The sequence below is a fragment of the Dreissena polymorpha genome, chromosome 3, assembly GCF_020536995.1.
Source record: "Dreissena polymorpha isolate Duluth1 chromosome 3, UMN_Dpol_1.0, whole genome shotgun sequence".
NCBI lineage: Eukaryota > Metazoa > Mollusca > Bivalvia > Myida > Dreissenidae > Dreissena > Dreissena polymorpha.
In genome coordinates this window covers 69,597,256-69,620,235 of record NC_068357.1, presented here as the reverse complement: position 1 = coordinate 69,620,235, position 22,980 = coordinate 69,597,256, and the positions used below count along the sequence as shown (strand labels likewise).

Below are 22,980 nucleotides of genomic sequence, written 5' to 3'. Positions count from 1 at the left end.
CCGTTTCGCCTAAATTCAACTATGGTAAAAGCTTATTATCAATACAGTCAAATATTATCCTTCATAAATAAGTATGTAACCACAACCAAATTGCGACCTTTTTCAAAAAAAGATTACAAATAGTGCCTAGACACATGAAAAATATAACACATCTTAAATGATTGATAAAATTAAATTACGTTAAAAGCCTTTAAATCATAACGCTTGAAGTAACACATATTAAACCTTTGTAGTTGGAACCAAAACTGGACTACGATTAAAGTAAATATGTCTTTGAATATGTTTAATGCTTTAAATATATTATACTATATATCAGTGAGCTAGGAGCTTTATTACAAAACAGCGTTACAATTTCAGATCTTGTTTTAATAATTATATTGAATACCAGACGATCGAATATTCCAATACTTCAATGACCAACTATTACAATACCAATTTTGCTTTTCGTCTACATCCCTACCGTACTTTATATGTAAATATAATCTTCACCTTAGGTAATTACCATGTATTTCGTAAGCAGCTCCAAGGAGCCTATTGCAAAATACCAGCGGGGTATATACCCAACAATGGCTTCAATAGGTATAATTGCCTAAATAAGCTTGAAAGCAAACATTCATGGCACGGGTCTTATTTCAACCGTGTCACTTGTGGGGAAGACGGTGACAAAAATGACTGATCTTTCTCTACAATAACACACGAAAACATCAAAGGAATACACCTTGTTTATCCAAAAGGTAACCAGTTATACTATTTTGTTTGTGTTATTATCATTTGTTCGATGTTGAGCAAAGGAACGGAAGCTACCTTAATTGTTCTGTATCAGATTGAACATGTCATATATGTTAAACTTCGCTTTGTCAGATGGCACAGATTCTACTTGATGGTTATTTTCATCGATATTGCGTCCGTATATTATTTGTAATGTGGTCACTATGTTTAACATTTAACGTGATCTGTCGCTGTACGAGTGTGTAGATGATTTTGAAAATAAACGGCGCTTATAATAGGTTACTTATTTTAAAATTGCAGATTTTTTTTCATTTGTTTGAGTGATCATTATTTTCATGTATTCATGGCTTTGAATTGTTGTTTGAACCTCTAACGTTTTATTGGCCGGCAGACACTTCTAGTATAGAGCTTTATACACATGCAAAGTATAGACAGAGAAGTAGATCTATGTCTCTGGTATACATAACTTATCAACGTTTTTTTTTCAGACCAACGATGTCGCAAATCTGGTTTGCTCTGGCGGCTTCTCTGACCGTGTTTATGACGTCATTCAACGGGGTGCACGCTCAGTCGATCACGGACGTTGAACGTTTATTCAGTAACTTAATGGTGGGTTACAGCAAAATGTTCAGGCCTGTGTTGAATCAGTCGAAACAGGTCATAGTAGTACCTGGGTTGGATATCGTCTCTATTCAAGATTTTAACGAAGTCGAAGAGAAAATATCATTTACTGCGCTATTGTATCTCGCATGGAATGATGAGCGACTGGTTTGGGACCCGAAGGACTACGGCGGTATTGATAATCTCTATATTGACGTCAGCAAGATTTGGGCTCCGCAATTGATGCTTACGAATGTTGTTAATAAAAATGAACGTTTGTCTGAGGACTGGCATACAGTGAGAGTCAATGCGTCAGGGTGGTGCTTGTATATTATAGCCAACGTGTTTACATCATCGTGCGACGTCGACGTCACTTTCTATCCCTGGGATACGCAAACATGCAGCCTTGACTTCATGCCGGCAAACTACGGTGTCGATAAGATGATTCTATATCCAATATATCACAAAGTTGAATTGACCTACTACTCGCCTAATGGCGCCTGGGATCTCATGGACACAAGCGTTACATCAGAGCTTTACAGCTTCATGGTTAGGTTCAATGTCGTGTTAGAGAGAAAGCCCCGATTTGCGATAGTGAATGTGATACTTCCATTGATAATTATGTCCGCGCTGAATATCCTGGTCTTTCTGATCCCTACAGAGTGCGGGGAGCGCATCTCCTTTTGCCTTACGGTGCTGCTGTCTATTGCGGTTTTCCTGACGCTTGTTGGAGACAACCTTCCGAAAAACTCGAATCCGATGTCGCTGTTCAGCTACTATCTGGTGTCGGTGCTCGCCATCAGCGCCGCCATCACACTTTCCGTCATATGCAGCCTCCACATGTACCACAGAAGTGAAAAGCAACAGCCAGGAGGCGCGTGGAGGGCCATCGCTATGTGTTTAGGGTGCTACTGTGTACGGCGGACAAGGTCAGAGAGTGCGGATAGGACTAATCGCAGTGACGAAATCAAGTTTGCTCGGCCTGAAAACGCTTCCCATAGATCTTCCCACGGCATGCATTCAATCCCGTATTCAAACCACACTAATCGTGGTGTAATACTGTACCGACCTACACATAGTTACGGGACTCTGCCTTCAGATCGTCCCGAGGACAAACGCCTTCACAAGCAAGAAAAGGACGACAGTGATAGCTCAGTCTTGGAAATCACATGGGCAGATGTGAGCGTTGCCTTGGATAAAGTATTTTTCCTGTTTTTCATTCTTCTTTTAATAACAGACACGTTGTGCTTTTTGATAATCATTTATCACAATGTAAGTCTATGAAAGAGTTATGCAAAACATATGGGTCGTGCGTTGTGAAAGGAGGTTTAATGCATGTACCTTAAGTGTCGTCAGATATATATATAAGCTTGTGCAGTCCGCACAGGCTTATCAGGGACGACAATTTCCGCTGTTATGATATTTTTCGTTTGAAGAAAGTCTCTTTTTAGAAAAAAAACTAGTTTAGGCGGAAAGTGTCGTCCCTGATAAGCCTGTGCAGACTGCACAGGCTTATCTGGGACGACACTTGACGCACATGTTTTAAACCATCTTTTTCACAGAGCGTTGCTCATATCAAACATTATGACACGAAAGGGAATAGCAATACAATCGGTGACACTCACTAGGTACACATCAATTACCACATCTACAATTTCTTGCGGCTAAAATGTAGTACATCTCCATGAATACCTTTCACTGATAACAGTTCTGTGTGGTTTAACGTATTCTTAACTTAATTGTATATCTATGCCATTGAATTGAGTTTTGATGTTCGTTCTTTAAACAATTCATTAACTTTCTAAAGCATACATTACACTTTTCTGTTGTTGCTTTAGCTGGTTTCGAAGACACATTATAGTAACTTAACTGTTTCTCTAAAATATGTAAATTACACGATTCACCGGCACATTTTGTTTGGTATACAAGTGCGTTATAAAAGCATTTTATCTTGATATCGGTTTGTTTGCTACCTGAATAGTATTTAAACAAATACAAGTTAAAGGCCAGGATTTCGTATACAAAAGTGGGAACAGCCTGGCTACCCTGTTCATTGCTCGCTAACCTATAATTGAAAATGCTTCATATTTTTGTAAGTCTTGTAAGTAAATTAGTTAGAGTGCCGGGCACACTCCGGGTCAACTCAAAACGGAGCCTCAATTCAAATATTTATTAATTATATCCGTGTAATTTTGTGAGAAACTAAAATGATTTGATTTTAGAAAGTAAACTATAATAGAGAGATTTTTTACTGTGATATTTTTGTTATAAATATATGTTTAAATATACCTTTTTAACATGCACTGAACCGTAAATCATTTTGCTGTTTGTTTTCTTTGTAGATGCAATGTATATTTATGTGAACAAAATATTAAAGGTATAATACAAACTGACTTATACATATTTTGTATTTATAATATTGTATAACATATTTGAAAAATGTTATAAACGCGAAAAAATACAATATTATCATTGCATTTATAAAATAATTACATATTCTAAAAGGGTATATGTTTCACTTATAATGTATATTATATAGCGTTAATAGTGTTTTAAGTTTGTGAAGAACACATTACTTCGCATAATTGGTTAAATCAAAGACCGTTCAATGTACAGTTATCACTCTTTAGTTAATTTCCATGTAAGTGAGAATAATGTTGGGCCAGTCGGACTCGATGTTGAAGTTTTCGTCGTACAAATCAGCAGTCGTCCAAATCAGCAGTGATTATGGGAAACGAAATCGGAGATGATGGAATTGGTATCCCCAGTGTCGAATACTAATAAAGTAAACGCCACGCTTTTACATATCATATGACATAGTTAGTACGTTATTCTATTGAAGACCTTGGCATGTCAGACATTATAATTACCGATGTGTAAATAAGCCTGACGTTCCAGTTATAAATAATAATCATGATCCAACATTCATAATTATTGCACCCCAATTTCGATGCAGCATCGCAGATTAGATTTAGCATTGAATTGAATAGCGATATTAAGAACTGTGTTGCTCAAACATTCTCACTACTTTAAACATAAAATAAATTAAATAATGCACCAGTTGAATATAAATTCTTAATATTTCCTCTAAACACTGATATTTTAAAGTTTGCGGAGTGTGTGGATGTCTAAAAAAGCAATAAGGTTGACAAAAATACATCTAAAATATATTAGTTGTCCGCCAAGAGACATCAAATGTAGCCGTCCTAGGCGAACTAATACGTTTTTCATTATCTGTAAACTGTAAATAGAGGACTTTTAACCCTTTGCCACTTATTAACGTATTTTGACGCATTTGTAGTGCCTTAGAAAGTTTCATTAATTAAAACCCTTTCTTACTAGATTCAAGTTTTAAAGGCTTCATTTCCAATCCTTAGATATTGATGAGCAGCAAAGTTACTAGCAGGCTGTTCTGGTTTTGTTTGCACATAGCTATTTTCACGTTGCTTTTGGGTGGGAAAAGGTTAAATTCTAGCGCAAAATTATCAATTCACCAAACCCACTAATACGATTTATATACGAAAAGAATAGCACAAATGATGCACTTAAAAACGAACTGCACTCCTGTCATATCTTGACATCTTTTGAACTGCACCAGGTCATATAATTTTTTCTTCAACATGTTGAATGTAAAGTCAATTTTTTCCACCAATACGATTTTTTTAAAGAAACCCTGGCGGACATGCTACTCGTGGACATTGGTTGATATAATTGTCGGTGCAAAACCTTTTTCACTGGCATACCTTTAAAGAAATTTGTAAATTAAGTGCTAAATATAGTATATATCCCTGCATCGTCGACGTTAAATAGCCATATTTTAATTAATCCTGAATAATAGTAACCCGTATTTAGTAACATACATGGTAATACCTCCTTTGCATATACCAAAACATATTTTATTTCAAAAATGCCTTTAAAAAACAATTATAGAACTCGATTTACTTACCCTACCGAAATTCAGCGAAATCTATCGGCAACTTTTCGTAGCGCATCAAACTTTTCACAGCGTATCGGGTTTCCGGAGGTGCTAACACTCATATAAACTATACTTGTGAAAAGCTATTCAAAGGCCCGTAAATGGTGACGATCGGTAATTATTACCGATTTTTAAATATTTTTTGCATATTTTATTTACAAAGGTTATCAAAAACTGTTATATAAAAATATAAAAATTAGCAATACAACTTATTTCGAGCTCAAAATACAGTGTCATCCAAGTCAATTGTGTTTACAAACAATCAGTTTATTTACATTGCTGTACATGCCGATCGTTTCCGAGCCGGTCTTCCGATAACAAAATCAAAGTACTGACAGTACTGGTGTGACGATGCTTTTGAGAGGATGGATATAAAAGCATCAAGTTAAGTTTATCTACATCACCACAATCACCACAATTGTGTATGTTGGTACGAAAAAAAATTTGGTACAAAAATTTTGCGAAAAAAATTTGGGTATGAAAACAAGTTTGGGTACGAAAAAATATTTGGGAACAAAAAAATTGGGACCGAATTTTTTTGGGTACGAACAAAAAATTGGGGATGGAAAAAAAAATTGGGTACGAAAAATTTTAGGTACGGAAAAAAATTGGGGGAACGGGAAAGTAGTACCTGTGGGGAACTTGACCCACACTCGCACATTTTCGGCCCTTTCCGTCAAACATCAGATAAGTTCCTCGAAGGCAATAGTATGAATACACATTTCGGAAGCGGTTATGCGGTCCTACCTACGCGCGTCAAAATGTAAGCGAAATATGTACACCAGTCTATCAGGAATGATTGAATTAACGAAGAAAATCGTGTATTGATGTAAGTTTTTTGAAGAAATGTGCAGAAAATATATTAAACAATAGCTGTGTTTGTGAAACACAATGCCCACTGCTGCGCAGCTTTGAAGCCATATATTTTACGTTTGACCTTGAAGGATGACCTTGACCTTTCACCACTCAAAATGTGCAGCTCCATGACATACACATGCATGCCGAATATGGAGTTGCTATCTTCAATATTGCAAAATTTGACCTTTGACCTTGACCTTGAAGAATGACCTTGACCTTTCACCAATCAATATGTGCAGCTCTATGAGATACGCATGCACACCAATATTGAAACAGTTATGGCTAATGTTAAAGTTTTTGGACAGACAGACAGACGCTTTATATTTGACATTTGACCTTGAAGGATGACCTTCACCATCACCTTTCACAACTGAAAATGTGCAGCTCCATGAGATGCACATGTATGTCAAATATCAAGTTGCTATGTTCAATATTAAAAAAGTTATGGCCATTAAAGTTTTCGGACGGACGGACAGACTGACACACTGACTGACTGACTGACAGTTCAACTGATATAGGTCACCCTACCGGGGGCATAAAAAGCAATGGCGATATTTTTCTCAGCCACATTATTGTTAATAGTTTGATATCACAAAATGAAAGTGAAAGTAGAACTGTCAAAAATGACAACCTGTCAACGTGTTGTTTTTGCTGGCATGAGAGGGCGATTACACTCAATGTGTTCACATTTTGACCATAGGCTTTGTCAATGACCTTTATAGTATGGGTAGCTTTGATATTATTTATTGCTATCATGTAACTGCATGATTGTGTATATGTTTACAATACACAAAGCATAAATTATGATATAAATATACTGATTGAGCTTATAATAATCTGAGATCTATAGCCAGGCCAATTAAGGACTTAAAATACAATTTTGTGTCCTGATTTCATGAAGAAATGACCATGCATGTCCTAGATTTCAAATTCAAGGCCCTGGTGTGACACATTGGTAGCATTACCGTTAAACTGTTACCAGGCTTATGAAATTAGTTTTTATTGAACTATCTAAGAAAATCTAAATCAGGCACTGATTTTCGCTTCTGGGGATCAAACCCGTGAGGCTTTTAGGAAGATTCTGAAATTTTCGATCTCTCGAGAGCAACCAAACCAAAAATTAAGTCAAATATTGCCGACTCGGTTTTTTGAGTCGGTTCATGAGGGATAATGGAGCTCGATTGGACATTGTCGGCTCTGGTACTACTTACATGTACCCCGGGTACTCTTAAGTATACTTATATGTACCCTGGGTACTCTAAGTATACTTACATGTACCCCAGGTTTGGTAAATAAACGTAATTGTACTCGGTCCATATTAGACTGTACCCGAGTTGTATTCGCGCCCAAAATCCGATGTCGTAAAACGCGCAACCTATTATCTTAAACACACTTCTCTTCAAAAAACACTGCATCAACATGCTTTTTGAGTATGTGTTCCGATAATATAGAGGCCATTCTACAGAAAATTGACATAAATGTGCAGGGCTTAACACTAAGGCACGTCTGAACGACATTCACTGCCCGTACCTTAGTCCGGGCTAGCCAATGTCCCAGGAACATGCCCGACCGGTGGTGTGTATTTTGGGCGGGATTATATGTTCTATATCAATAAACTGCGTTTTAAATAAGCTTTTCAAAGATGCAAAAATCTTTATACAGTACGATCAGATGACAATTAAATCCCAGAGTGAGTTCGGAGACAACAAACGGATCGTATCTCGAAATAGATTCGGAACCCCCTGATTGCAATCAAAAAGAGGCCGACAATTCAGAAAATCCCCGGCGGTTTTCCTGGTAAAACACGTCAGTACCTATTTTTAAACGGAATGCCGCTAGACACGGTTTTTGATTGGTTTCCTCGAAGTGACGTGTTTTCTCAATGAAAATACGTTTGAAACTAAAAGCCGGGATCGCCCAGGATCGTCCGTAATGATGAAGGTATAAAACTCGACATTAACACAAAGTAACTATAAAATTAATAGTTATTTATCAATTTTAAATAATTTCAATTAGTTGTCATTATGGAAAAGTTATTCCATCCTTTAGACGATTAATAAATCCATTTAGAGGAAGATAGAGACTTTATTTAGATTAGAAGTGTTTTGACAATATTTTTTACGCAATTCAATTAGCAAAACTAATATTAATGATCGATCCCGGCTTTTAGTAGAGAGTTAACCCTGTACAATTGTTACAACTACCGTAACACGTTATTTTGCTAAGATTCACTTACCATTTCTTGTAAGACGGTAACCCGGCAATCTATGTAAAAAAGGTTTTAACGTTCGTGTCGTTGTTTAAGTTTGGCTTTACGGGTGGGGATGGGGGTTCCTCGGATACGAAAAGAAAAGGGAAGGAGGAAAGTAAGAGAAAGTATGAGGAAATAAAAAAACAAGAAAATTTCTCCAGAAATGGCGTGAAGATTACAAATAGATGTCTTAAATAGATGAGTATTGAATTCAATAGCATTAGTAAGGCAAGCTAATAAGAATGATTTCATCATAATTGCGCATCTCCAAGCACAAGAAAATACAAGTTGAATGATAAATATAAAGGTTTTAATAATACTTGGGTCAGGGCACATGAAAGATTGGTCAGGGCTAGTAGTTTCTGCATTTACTAGCCCGAACGGGCTAGTTGAAAAAAAGTTAGTGTTAAGCCCTGATGTGTATATATAATTATTACAAAAAATAGTCGACAACGACGGATTTAGGGTTAAATTTCACGGGTACATTTTAGTATATTTACCGTACCCGGGATACATGTAAGTATACTTAAGAGTACCCGGGGTACATGTACGTAGTACCCGAGCCGACAATGAACAATCGAGCGATACTGGAAGGTGCAACATCTCTCACGCCCCCTAGCATCGCCTTTAGCAGTATTCGATTCTCAACAGGAAAGTGCTGGAGTCATTGATCCCGAGGGACAAGAAAAACAATTGATTAATGTTCGAAATAAATAATTTGATAAATGACAATTCTATTATTTGAGCCAGGTCACAGGAAAAGCGCAGTCAAATCAGTATCCAATTAAATTATTTGTTATTGTCAGAAAAACGCTTTTAAGCAAACAGCTTTCAAGCGACTGCAGGCTGATCTAGATCCAAACTGGCCACAATCGCCTTAATGTTTCTTTTACTGTGACACAGTTTATTTAACTTTAAAATGATAAAAAAGTACTAACACTAAGAAATAGTACAAACCAGTAAAGAGTTTGAAATCAATGTTGAATTTCAGGACAGCTTGGTGATCTGCAAATCCCCAATGAAATGTTGATATCGGGTATCATAGTCATTCAATAAGTCGCAAAATGCTCGAATACAATTTATAAAGCACAATGTGACTTATATTGATAACTAAAAATACCAGTATGCCAGTTTTGCCGTGTCAAGCTGTTACGATCCAGAAAGTCCTTCATTCACATCGAGTATATATCCTTTGAATTCCAACTATTGTTGTCATAAGCGGAGATTTAGTGAATAAATAATTCATATATCCCAAATGACAGCTTCTAAATAGCGAAACAAGCCAATTTATGCAGTAAGAAAGTTTTGAATCGAGACTCTCACGGGGGCGGCCATTGTTGAATGTTGAAACACGAACGACAACTCTGCTAGGAGAATGTTATCAATGAAGAGCAATTTCCTACGCAGTGGCGAATGCAAAAGGGAAGTAACTGAACAATCGAGTTATCTCAATCGGACTGGCTCGGTCTTTTACATAGGTCGCCAATGTGAATTTTTTTTTGACGGTTATGATACCTTGGCCGATGCTGTTCGCATCGTCAAAAATACTGTGTATCACGTGACCGAGTGCAGTTGCAATAAGTTTCTTTAAAATTAGTATTTCAGCAAAGTCGAAATTACAATCATTATCAAAACAAGTATGCATGATGTAATTTCATGTAAAACAAAATATTGTCAGCACAAAAATATCTTAGCGAACTCATGTTTTCTTTCTTTGTTTACGAGGATATTGTGTTGTTTGTACTACGTCTTCGATATATGCGTACTTTACGAAAGAAGCCGAGAAACATCGGAGAGAGCGAAAATTTTCGGAAACTGCAAAGTTGTAAACATATCTGCAAATTATGAATTGGGTATATCTTCCATAATTCGTGACAACGTTGCACCTAAGGTATGCTATTATCATTATTTATGCAAAATTTACTGAAATCCGGTAAAAAATAAACCAGTTTATATGCATAATAATTGGATTTGTCACCTTTTACGAGCCTTTAAGACCGTTATGTCAATTAAGGCTTTATTTATATATTGCGTGAAGACGTTAACATAACAAACCAAATGGTATATCCAAAACTCAAACAACGACTTCGAGATCAAAACGTCAATTCATGGTCTATTATATGATTCATTCAAAAAGTTAGTTACATTTTGAATGATTACATTTAAAGATTATTCATAAACAAATATTTAACTTGTTAATAACGATTTCCATCGAAAAGCTTTGACAAGATTTAGAGTAAGGTTTCAGCAACTCATTATAAACTGTTAGATACAATAACATTCAAGAGAAAACAAGAAATTCAAACTTGGTAGAAATCAGAATATCACTTTTATATAAATGTATGTGTACTAGAGATTGTGTAATTAAGTATCACGTTAAAAACTTGCTTTACAGTCTCAATAAGATCAAATATATGATGGCAAGTGCTTACGCTACACAATTAAAACTATTTCTAATTGTTTTAACAATGCTATATTTAAACGAGAGTATTACCTTACTTTGTTGCAACTTGATAAAACTAATGATGTTAACCAATAATTTATTCACTTATTCATTTAATTATATTTGTGCTATGTTTTGTTAAGTTTTTCATTTGTGTGGTCATTTTATCGTATACTTGATCAGTATGTGACCGAATAAATGAATGTGCTGATACTGCCAAAACTGACACTGATATGAGCCATCCTCTGTGAAAAATAGGTTTAATGCATGTGCTTAGAGTGTCGTCCTAGATTAGTCTGAGCAGTCCGCACAGGCTAATCAGGGATGACACTTTCCGCTCATTTAAAAGAAAGTCTTCTTAGGAAAATCCAGTTTAGGCGGAAAGTATCGTCCCTGATTAGCAAGTGTGGACTGCACAGGCTAATCTGGGACGACACTTTACGCACATGCAATAAACTCCCTTCCACAGAGCACGGCCCAAATTTATTTTAAATTAACGTTTAGACCGCGTTTTTTAAAGTGTATTAATGTATTAATAAATATGTAAGGAATAGAAATTCAGTGAAATTTGCGAATACAAGGTTAAACAATGTTTTTAGTGAAACAATTTTAGATGGCTTTCCAAGCAGAACGAGGTACTTTACAAGATATTTGACCACTTGCAGAAGCCAGAACACTTAGGCCCTCCTACGTCAGAACTTTTGCACGTAAGAGACAAAACTTTAAATCAGGCTTCATATGCTGCGCTGCGACGAATGCCAGTCTGAGCGGAAGTCGACAGAACCAATGCGGACTCCATTAGAACATTTATAGGCTTGCACTCCCTGAGTAATAATGTCTATTGACTTTACTACTTTACTGGGCCTTTCCCGATAATGGAACGGCAGCAATGTATAACCTGGTTGCTGTCGAAAGTCTCAAAGTATGCGGGGAACATACATGTTGCAATTCAGACCAACAAAAAGTGTGCGAGCTAATAATAAACAAGAAATATCTTTAAAAAAGATATACGGCGTTGATTGTGGTCGATGTTTTTGAACGATCAAAAGTTATCTCTATGAGATAAAAAGTAGCGGATGCCTTTTTTCTGCGCAGTTCTTAGCTACATCATAAGCAAATCAATTACGGGGTGTTGCGCCAGATTTCGTGGCTTATTTTGCTTTATGTGATATTATTACTCAGATATCTATATTTACAGAATAGAAAAACACAAGAAACATGAAAATAAACGAGTGCATATAGGTCAGCCGGCAATACTCGAATCTTATTTAATTGCATAATTATAGTATAGTGAATTATTGTGCTCATGCTTAATAAACTGGTCTAAATGGATAAATATTTCTAATTAATTTTATCAAAATTGGTCCTTATCATGCAAATGTTGAAACCATATTAAAAATCGATGATTGACATACCACAATAATATCGCCGAATATCTTTATTTAGTATCTCTCTGATCAAAACAGACTTCAGGTGCACAAAGTTTACGAGACGGCGTTTATATAAAGATTTCTGCAACTGACCGCAATCTGACCTTGATACCTTGCGGATTGGAATGCAATGCATTACAGTCACTACGTTATTGTCAGTAAGACCGGTGTAACACAATGATCGCAACCCCTTCTGCGAACTCCGGTGATGAACTGTATATAAACTCTGACTTTCACAAATGGCCGCGAATTGACCCGAAACCTCGCGGGTTGAAATGCAATGCAAGTAAGTACTAAATATGACAACATAGCCTTTAGTATAAACGCTTTTGCGCTGGTAATTCTCTGAAAATAAAAGGTGAACGCACAAACTGTATTTATGTCGAAAATTGATTGTAAAACTGTTCTATCTATTGAGCCTTTTCATTAGAGATAAAATTGCTTCATGCAATAAAACAGTGTTACAAAGACTCGGATATGTTTCCAATGTTCTGGTGTTATACTCAAATCAGCCAATGGAATAAATGAAGTGTATTCATTCGTACCTAGCCGCGGGAAATTTTATTTGAGTATTATTGGACACTTACAAAAGTCAAGTCAGGGTGAAAAGCTGGCTTAATACAGCTTACGCCGAAAAAATTACCACGTGGACTGCTCCTTTGTCTATCCAATCTGACTAGTGTGGGGCATTGCATGGGCGTCTGCAGGAATGACCCTAGGGGGTCAAGGGGGGGTTCTCTTCCTTTGTCGCCGGAGGCGAAGAACATTTTAAGAATAAGGCCAGATAATGAGATAATAGTGCATAATGAAGTTTATCTGGAGGGTTATGAGTCAGTCATCACTCATCATCTGGAGACATTCATTATGTTTAACCCACAATTTCTTATGTGATAGATAAGCCGTGATAGGAATCGGAAGGCTCCATTTCAGGATGGGACCAGTGTATTAGTCATTTCCTCGAAGAAGTTTTTCATCTACATAATATGCTTACAGTGGGGATTTTCTTTCCATGGATGTCCATGAAGGTACCTACATCAGCATGCAGTTTCTAGAAAACATTACGAATGTTTTAATTTTGGTACATGACGAAATCATCGAGAACAGAGACCCACGTCGCATTCACTTCCTATTCAGGGACTGAATAAATGTTAATTGATTGACTTCTCCCCTCTATTTCGCGCGAATGAATCATGTTTAAAACAATGTTTTGAGAGTTAATAAATTGTGCAATAACCACATCCATGATTTGTTTACATGTAAATGGGAGTTGATGTTCGTGTGAAATTAACCAGGAGTGATTCTGACCCAAATTGTTCAATTCAGGAATCATAATTGTACAGGTTTAGATTTTACCAAATTAAAACTTTTTTTCGCTCACCGATTTTCCAAGGGGGAGAGTCAGCTGACCCCATTTGCCCCAATGTGCGGACGCCAGTGTGCGGCATACCAAAGTGAGATATTAATGAGGTTTGCGCTCTTTCACAAACAAGAGAAAAGGTAGCCAGCAAACCGCGAGGAAACGGTCCGGTAGAAAGATGTATGCGAGCTCCATTGCGTATGGTGACTTTCTAGTAGGATGACAAGACGCTTGAAAACCTTTGCTGCCTTGCTGATGTACAAAATTAAGTCTTGGGAAAAAACCTCAATCCCTGGATTGACGATTTGTCCGGTATCGAGGCAAGAATAAATACGATCGTGTACCGAATCATGCGCGACAAGGCTCCATGTATTGCATCCTGTAAAAATTTAGATGTCACGTGATGGGAACAACTACTTGACCGGCTTCGGAAATCAGAGTTGCCTTTTTCGGTGTTGAGACTGCGATATGATATGACTTTCCCGTGAAGAGAGTAAGACCCTGCTACGATCATTTAGACGACCAATCTAATGACGAATGGTCCGAACTGGATGAGAACCCTAACAACACAGAGGGACCCACCGTTATAGCAGGCGGATAATACCCTTGTCGCATCTGCATTTCCAGTTGAACGGTACGTAGAAGCGTCACAGAGTTCGTCCTCAGAGCATATTATGCTGCAGCGACAACCAGCATTTACGTTTTATCCCATAATACGACCCATTATCTTATCTAACCAGTTGGCTTAACCGTCAATACGATTGTTTGCACCAGTACTTCAATCAATATCTCCTGTGTAGCGCAACCTGCTGTTTTCCTGTTGCAAGTACCCTCTGTGGGAGAAATCGGACGAAGCACTTAACTGAGCCCGTCGATGCTGACCTCAATGAAAACATTAATGATTTCGGCATGGCTAAAGCTTGACCCCATACAGATGTTTTCGTACGGGCCATCATCTATCGCCTCAAGTGACGTACTAGCTGTTCATGTACCTTCGCAGTCAGTTTCTCGAACCACACGAGCGTTTTATCTGGTTACCAGATCAACCATGTCGGTGTCTTCGTTCACAATAAGCAGCGCACAACATACTGTGCGAGGGCCCCCTGGGCACTGCTACTGCGGCACATCAGCCCCCTTCTTAACCCGACATATTCGTATAAATGTACTCGCCGATATGCCAAACGACTTAAATAGTCTAATACTGGGGTAAAGATCTTGTCCGAGTCGCCCTCCTAAACAGCTGCATGTATCACACTGCCAACAGGTTCAAAGACGACCAGCAATTCCTCTGAATAGTTTCTGTCTCTCTCTGAATTGGCCTTGTCTCAAAATCCCTCCCGCAACCCACATCGGAACGGAAAGCTTAGCAATCTTTGACAGTATCCAATGTCCTGCAAGATGAATATGTACACGTGATGTCCAAATGTGCGGGTGTTTCTGATCCTCTTTATTTCGGGTCAAGTCCGTTATAGGCACAGCGAGAAGATAAGAGTCAATGTAAGTTAAATGTATCTAGCAGGAAAAACTGCCGGATTTACCATCGAAGTCTGAAAACATACCGAAGAAAATACTTCGCTCTATTGAAGAGTAATTGAGGGCTGCAGTGATGGCAGAAAGACAAGTACTAGTTGTACTTGAGGATGTGAGACGTATTTGGCGAAGAATGAAAAGCTGAGCCATAGCTCGCGAGCTGTCGCCCGGTAGAGAAGCCCGATGATTAGCGGCAGGGCAGCGAGTTCTCCTAGAGGCGACCGGCATTGAACCTAAGGTGCGACTACGTGAGCATGTCAACGATTGATTAAGCCTGGAACGATGATACAGTCGCACACACGAACGAAGGTCAAGTGAACGCTGTATTCACAAGAACATCGTCAACGGATATTACTACGAAAAACGTTTCTGCATTTACTTCGTTGCATGCACGGGAATTCGGGCGCAGTGATACACAAGAAGACTTAAACGCAATATGTGTTACTATGGCGACGACGGCATCCAATAGTGGTGTCGTCGCCTATTAGAGAACATCTTTGAAGCGAAAATATACCTCCTAAAACAATTGTTTTTTTTCCCACGAAATTCCGGGCATCAATACGGAACAATTATGGTGGCCATTTTCGCGCGACCATTCAATACAAAAAGTTATATTCTAGGCCATAGTGCCAGCGATATTCTCATAAACACCTTCATGTTTATTTGTGCTTTTTTGATAGTATTGCTACAATTGATTGGAACGACCATGTATGTAAGGCGTGTCAATGCCCCACCTCGGTGTTTTCCATCTACATGATAGTTTGTTGGACTATAGAAGGACTCTATGCTGTTTTATACCCGTTAAAATTGTTCGCATTGTTTTAGAATAAACGCGTTAATTTTGAACTGAATGCTGTGCTCTGAAGTACATATACCTTGTCCAAGATTGAAGACTCGTATCATCTGATAATCTGACAAACCTACGAGCGTGTAACATTCTACCCAATACAAACTCATATGATATGGTGACACTATTGCTATCAGCGGCAAACACCCTCGATGACGAGACAACTAGGAGTATATGTAACTTCATTCATATGTGTGTTACGTAAAATTAACTGTTATGTGCTTTAAAACAAACAAACGTCTTGTGGATCTCTTTATATATAATATTCATATGTAAATTATGGTTTATGTAAATAGTACTTGATTCTATATTCATATATGTGAATGTATATTTGCTGCTTTTTTTATATTGTATGTTTCAAAATCACTGAGAAGTGGAAATAAAGAGTATATATATATATATATATATATATATCTCAATTTGAAAGAGATTGCAGACGACATATAAAATTGTAAAGGAATATAAAGAAATAGGTTTGGATGGGTAGAAATCATTGTGATGAAAGGAGAAATTGCTCATCAATAACAAGATGTTGAGTTTTTTGCAGACGACTCTAGAAAGATGAGCAATTTCTACTTTTCCCTCAATGATTTCTACCCTACCATAGCTACCACAGCAACTTCTTCATATTATATTACAATTTCGATTGTAGTCTGCAGTCTTTTTCGATTCAGAAAGGTCCAAAATGTGTGTTTGGCAAAAAGTTAATTGTCGTCTGCAAACTCTTTCAATTTTGAAAGGTCCAAAATTTATCGTTTGGTAAAGAGTTAGACCACAATATTTTATAAAGTAGCAAAATATGCTGGTAGTATAGAGATACTCTATCTTAATTCTTCTCTAAAAACTCAATATTTAGAAATAACCTTTGCCTACTACAACGCCTTCTAATACTTTTGTAACAGATAACATGGAAAAAACATTTCAACAGCAGAGCTGGAGATGGGTTTTTTTCTTTTAATACAAGCATTGATTGTAGAGAAAGTTTATAAAGATCTGTGCTTGAAAAAAGGCTTGAAATTAAATTATAATGTTTTCATGGTTATCCCCATTTTTTACTATTGTGGAATTAATGAATGGTCTCACTCTCTTTCAAGTCATTCATATAAAATGAATTTAACCATTAACCATTGCAGCATTTGACTCTGAAAGCATTCATGCAAAAGAAGTTATATCGAATACATTTTGTTTTATAAAATTTTGAGACAAGAAAAGAAGAAAATCTTTATTTCAAAGTGTTTCTAATTGCCTTCTGCAGAAAAGGATTCAACAGCGTTACAATTTCAGATCTTGCTTTTATAATTATATTGATTACCAGACGATCAAATATTGGAATACTTCAATGACCTACTATTACAAAACCAATTTTGCTTTTCATCTACATCCCTGCTTAATATGTAAATATAATCTTCCCTTAAGGTAATTACCATGTCATTCATTAGCACCTCCAAGGAGCCTATTGTAAAATACCAGCGGGGTACATACCCGACAATGGCTTCAATATGGATATAGAGTTTATTTCAACATACATTAGGCTAAAGGCAATGAGTACACATATATTACAACAAACATACACATATGATCAATGACGTACAGAAACAGTCTTAGTACAAACAATTTGTATACCCTTTATAGTAATGTTTGTATATTTAATATTAAATTGATAAATAAATGTCAGTACATGGAGAGAAGCTATTGATAACACAAGTCAGCTCTCATTTTAAAAGCTTTAAAAACAAAAATAGATAGATTTCGTACGCTTTTTTCATTTTCAATCTGTAAAAGGTCAATAAACTTGATCATGTCTGTGTTTTTCCAATATTATTTTTTTATATACTGCTTTCGTAAATTCGTAAACATTGGGCATTCCAGTAAAAAATGAAATTCGTCCTCAAGAACGTTACAGCGTTTGCATTTTCTGTTTTGAAACGGTATTTTTTCAGGCTTGTGCCATCTCCCTGCTTCCACTTCAAGTCTATGGGCAGATACTCTAAAACGAGTTAATGCAATTCTAAATTTTGAAACATTTACTTCATTTAAATATGGTTGAAACTTAAAGCTTCTGTAAAGGCTATAACTTCTACCTCTGGTCGTGTTTTGAAGTTCACTTGACCAGTTTCGCAAAAACATATCAGATATTCGTTGTTTTACTATGGATAAAAATAAAGTAATATCTCCTACACCTTGAAAAAAACATACTTCACTAAATCATAATCTGTCTAATAATTCCTTGACAGATTTGACCCAAGACATTTTATCTGGATATATATCGTAATCATGTAATAACATATCATAAATATTTTTTATGCACTTGACATTATCAAATTGTAATATTTTAAACCAGTACTTTAACACACAGATGATACGTTTATTTATTAATGGCACACGTCCAAGTTTCCCATAAACAAAATTATTTTGTGTTTGCAACCTCACCCCCTACACTTGTTTACAGTATCGTATATGAATTCTTTCGATCTGAACACTATAATTTAACCCCCATACTTCACAGCCATAGCTTAGAATAGGCTCAATAAGTTTATTAAAAAGTTCAAGTCTTTGATTAACTAATATATCTGGGTATTTAATTAAATCTGCATTCAACTTGTATATTGCTTTAAGAGCCTGTCCTGAGAGTGCGTCATATGTAAGTGAAAGAACACCCCCAGTGGTAAATACTATGCCTAAGTATGTAAAACTAGTCAATATTTCTACAATGTTTCCTTTGTAATAAAACTTTAAATTTCGTCTATTCTGACCGCCTTTTTTAAAAATCAGTATTTTTTGTTGTGTCTACATTAACACATAGCTTCCATTTAGTACAATACTGCTCTAATAAATCTAGTCCATTTTGAAGTCCAGATTCCGATTCCGCAAATATTACAATGTCATCAGCATATAACAATAAAACAATTTTAACATACCAAGATTAACTCCTTCAAACTTATTAAGCATAAATTTGTTCCTCAATATCATTTAAGTACATCGAAAACAAAAATGGCGATAACGATTCACCTTGTCTCACTCCAAAATAGCATGTAAACGAATCAGTACTGATTTCATTATTAAATTTGATTTTCGATTTAACAACATTGTACATTGATCTTACTTAATTCAAAATTTTACCACGTACCCCTAATTTGATCAATTTATACCAAATGATATCTCGAACTATAAAGTCAAATGCCTTCGTAATGTCGACAAATGCTGTGTACAGTTTTTTTAATTTGATTCAAAATATGCGTAAAAATACCCTGCAGTACAAAAATATTGTCAATAGTACCCATGCCTTTTCGATATCCGGCTTGAGCTTCTATATATACATTATATTTTCCCCCCATAAGTTCAATCGACTTTTAATTATTTTACTAAATAATTTTCCTGTGGTACTTAATAGTGTTATTCCTCTATAATTGCTCGGGTCGTCTAAATCCCCGTTCTTATGCAGTGGAACAATAAGTCCCTCGCTCCAAGTTTCAGGGAAGTAACCTTTATCAAACATTTTATTAAAAAGTAAATATAATTCCCTCAAAAAGTTTTAATTTCTAACACCGTGTTTAAGAAACTCGTTTAAAACGTTATCAGGACCAGAAGATTTTCCTTTTGTTTTTAAAGATGTACATGCCTTTTTAATTTCGTCTTGTGATATTTCGACATTTAAATCATCAAACATTACCTGAAATTCCTCGTTAAGATATCTTTCATTAAAATACAGAACGTCTTCATCTGGCTGATAAAAATGTGTGTCTGGATCATTAATGGATTTAAAATATCGAAAAAAGTCATCAGTTTTTAATTTATCTGACTTGAAAGACTTTACCGATCCCTTTAATTGCTTCCAATATTTGTTGCGTCTAAAAATCTATTACGTTCTAAAATCTTCGTCTGCTCTGAATCATAATTATATTTATTTGTTCTTATCAAACATTTAAACTTGCTCCGGGATTGAACCATCAAAATTTTATTTTCATCCGACTTGTCCTTTTATATATATTCAAGTTATTATAAAAATCAGATTTTGCCTTTTGACACTCATCATTAAACCATATATTATTTTTATGTACACGATGTTTTCCTCTAACTTGAGTGTTTATTGTCTTCTTAAATAAAGGTGAACAGACATTATCAATTACAGAACAATTTTTTTTTAAACAATTATCTAATGACGCAACACTATTTGTAAGATCGATAGTATTACATATATTAATCAAAGATTGAGAAGTTTCTGCATTATTGAAAGATTGTATATAGATATCCTTTTTGTCACTATCCCATTTAAATACGCGCGATACTTTATCACATTCATTTATAACACTTTCATTAAAACAACAATAATTTTTAACAGAAGTCATGCGAAATTGTACCACACAGTGATCCGATAATAAATTCGGATCAAGTACTTCAAACTGATCAATACATGAAAATAACAACGGCGTACACATAACTAAATCAATAACACTCGATCCTCGACTCGTTACACAAGTAAACTTTCCTATTTGACTATCTACCCCTACTCTACCATTTAACACTTTCAAACTAGACATTTTACAAAAATCTAGTAAACATTAACCGTTCTCGTTTAAATTTTTATCTTGACTTTTCCTTGGTAAAATAATATCTGCAACAAAATCATCTGGTAATAAATCGAAACGTTGTAAATCATCGTTTTCAACATAATCAGGTTTACTACTAATTCTTGAATTAAAGTCACCACAAACAATAAATTCACACTTGTTATCAAAATTAAGTTGAAATTGTATCATATCGTTTAAAATTAAATCAAATATGCTTTCATTTACAAACATTTCTCTACTACTTCCTTGTGGCACATTATATGCTAAACAGAGTAAAACAACGCTTTTGCTTTTAAACAAATGGCCTTTTAATTTAATCCACATTAAACAGTAATCATGATTTTTCAAAAATTCAACATCGTTTTAAAATTAATCAGAAATAAAGATAATTATCCCACCACTATCTCTTTTTGAGACTTTTAATTTAACGCTTCTATTTAATATATACGAATGACACACATCTACAGAGCAATTGTACATGCTATTCGACCATGTTTCAGTAAATAACAAGATATCATTTTTTGCAAACAGTTCTCGCATTTCGATCGACTCTAATTTATTATACCGTTTTCCAACAAGTCCCTGTACATTGAGCATACTAATTCTATCGTTCTCTCCACAACTGTCCTATTTCTTGTCCAACTCACCGCGCTTTGCTGCGTTCTGTGACCGTGTACTTCAGTCGATTGGTGTATAGCGGATTTTAGTGAGTAACGGATAGGTTAAACGTTTTTTTGCAAAATACTGTTATTTATGTTAAGATTTATAGTTTTCTATGAATTGAATACAAAAAGCCTATCATTGTTAAGTCAATTCATGTTTTTGTTGACGTGTGTCAATGTTTACAACTGTTTCTTTTTTTGGAAGCATAACAAGGTCACGTTATGTAAGCACCGTTTTTGTGACGACAGGAAAAGTGCAGACGAATGGTTTCTTGAATGTTGCAGATTTTGTTTGGTAAACATAATGTTCATTGATGTAATATTTTAGTATTATGTGTCCTTTACAGAAGTAAAAATGCTCAGAAACCAAATTGATGGGTACCATATAAAATAAGCATGAAGCTGTAACTCGGGATTTAGTGAATAACGGACATGTGGTGACTTATATTCAGGAATGACGGGATTGTCTCAAAATAAATATAAACTCAATTGAAGTTGTCCAATACACATGTGGTTAGCGTGTGGCTATGATATTAATTAGTGAAAACATCATTTTAAATAAAAAATAATCAAATTATAACGAAAAATCGATGTCTCTGAAAACATATTTTTCACTATCAAATAATAATAATATATATATATAACAAGGTATTAAACTCAAAATGACCCGAATATAGGGTGCATCGATTTGAACAGCCATTACTTCATCAATTGTGCAGCGATTTCCATGAACTTGGTCTTATTAAACGCAGAAATGAATTTCCTTTCTAAAAATGTACATATATTGCAAATTTTTTTACAAATGTTGTGTCAAATTTCAAGAAATAACACGATACCCATGTAATCCGATAAAGACCTAAGCGATCCGGTAATGGCTGAATCAGTGTTCCATGAAATTCGCGCTGTAAACAAATAATATTTTTCGGAAATTTAAAACCGCTGGCATGTTTCAATAGGAAAGACATGTGTCTATCTAGGTTTAATTGTTTAATAACTGAATGCATGGTGTTAACGTTGAAATGAGACTCGAAGTCCTTAGCTATCCGCTATACACCAATCGACTGTATTTATAGTACCGCAACTTGAATTTTGTTCAACGCTCTGTGATTGTCTGCTCGATTTATAAATTTCTAAATTAAGCTCGAAAGCAAAGATTCATTGCAAGGGCAATTATTCAACCGTGTCACTTGTGGGAAGACGGTGACAACAATAACAGATCTTTCTCTACAATAACACACGAACACATAAAAGGAATACACCTTGTTTATCCTCGAGGTAACCAGTTATACTATTTTATTTTTGTTATTATCATTTGTTCGATGTTGATCAATGAACGGAAGCTACCTTAATTGTTCTGTATCAGATTGAACATGTCATATATGTGAAACTGCGCTTTGTCAAATGGCACAAATTCTGCTTGATGGTCATTTTCATCGAAATTGCGTCCGTGTATTATCATAGTAGCTCATGGCGTTAAAGTTTTGTTTGAATCACTGACGTTTCCGTGGCGGGTAGTCACTTCTAGTATACAGCTTTATACACATGTAAAGTATAGATAGAGAAGTAGATCTATGTCTCTGTTATGCTTAATTTATCCACGGCTTTTTGCAGACAAACGATGATGCCAATCTGGGTTGTTTTGGCGGCTTCTCTTACCGTGTTAATGACGTCATTCAACGGGGTGCCCGCTAAGACGGTGACGGACACTGAGCGTTTATTTAGTGACTTA

The 22,980-nt window shown here is 35.8% G+C and overlaps 1 protein-coding gene across 1 annotated transcript; it reads left to right on the top strand.

Annotated features, from left to right (window-relative positions):
• The first annotated feature begins 1,264 nt into the window (after positions 1-1,264).
• On the top strand, positions 1,265-22,943 carry LOC127872318 (neuronal acetylcholine receptor subunit alpha-7-like). The gene is made up of 2 exons (XM_052415646.1): positions 1,265-2,529; positions 22,863-22,943. Exons 1-2 carry the CDS (start codon positions 1,270-1,272, stop codon positions 22,941-22,943), a joined length of 1,341 nt encoding a protein of 446 aa, XP_052271606.1. The 5' UTR covers positions 1,265-1,269.
• Positions 22,944-22,980: the final 37 nt, after the last annotated feature.

What these genes read in the sequence shown, in the direction of transcription:
- LOC127872318 (XM_052415646.1), top strand. Translation starts at nt 1,270, where the DNA reads ATGACGTCATTCAACGGGGTGCACGCTCAGTCGATCACGGACGTTGAA. An exon ending in TGAGCGTTGCCTTGGATAAA is followed by an intron (nt 2,530 to 22,862) that starts GTATTTTTCCTG and finishes GGCTTTTTGCAG; the next exon opens with ACAAACGATGATGCCAATCT.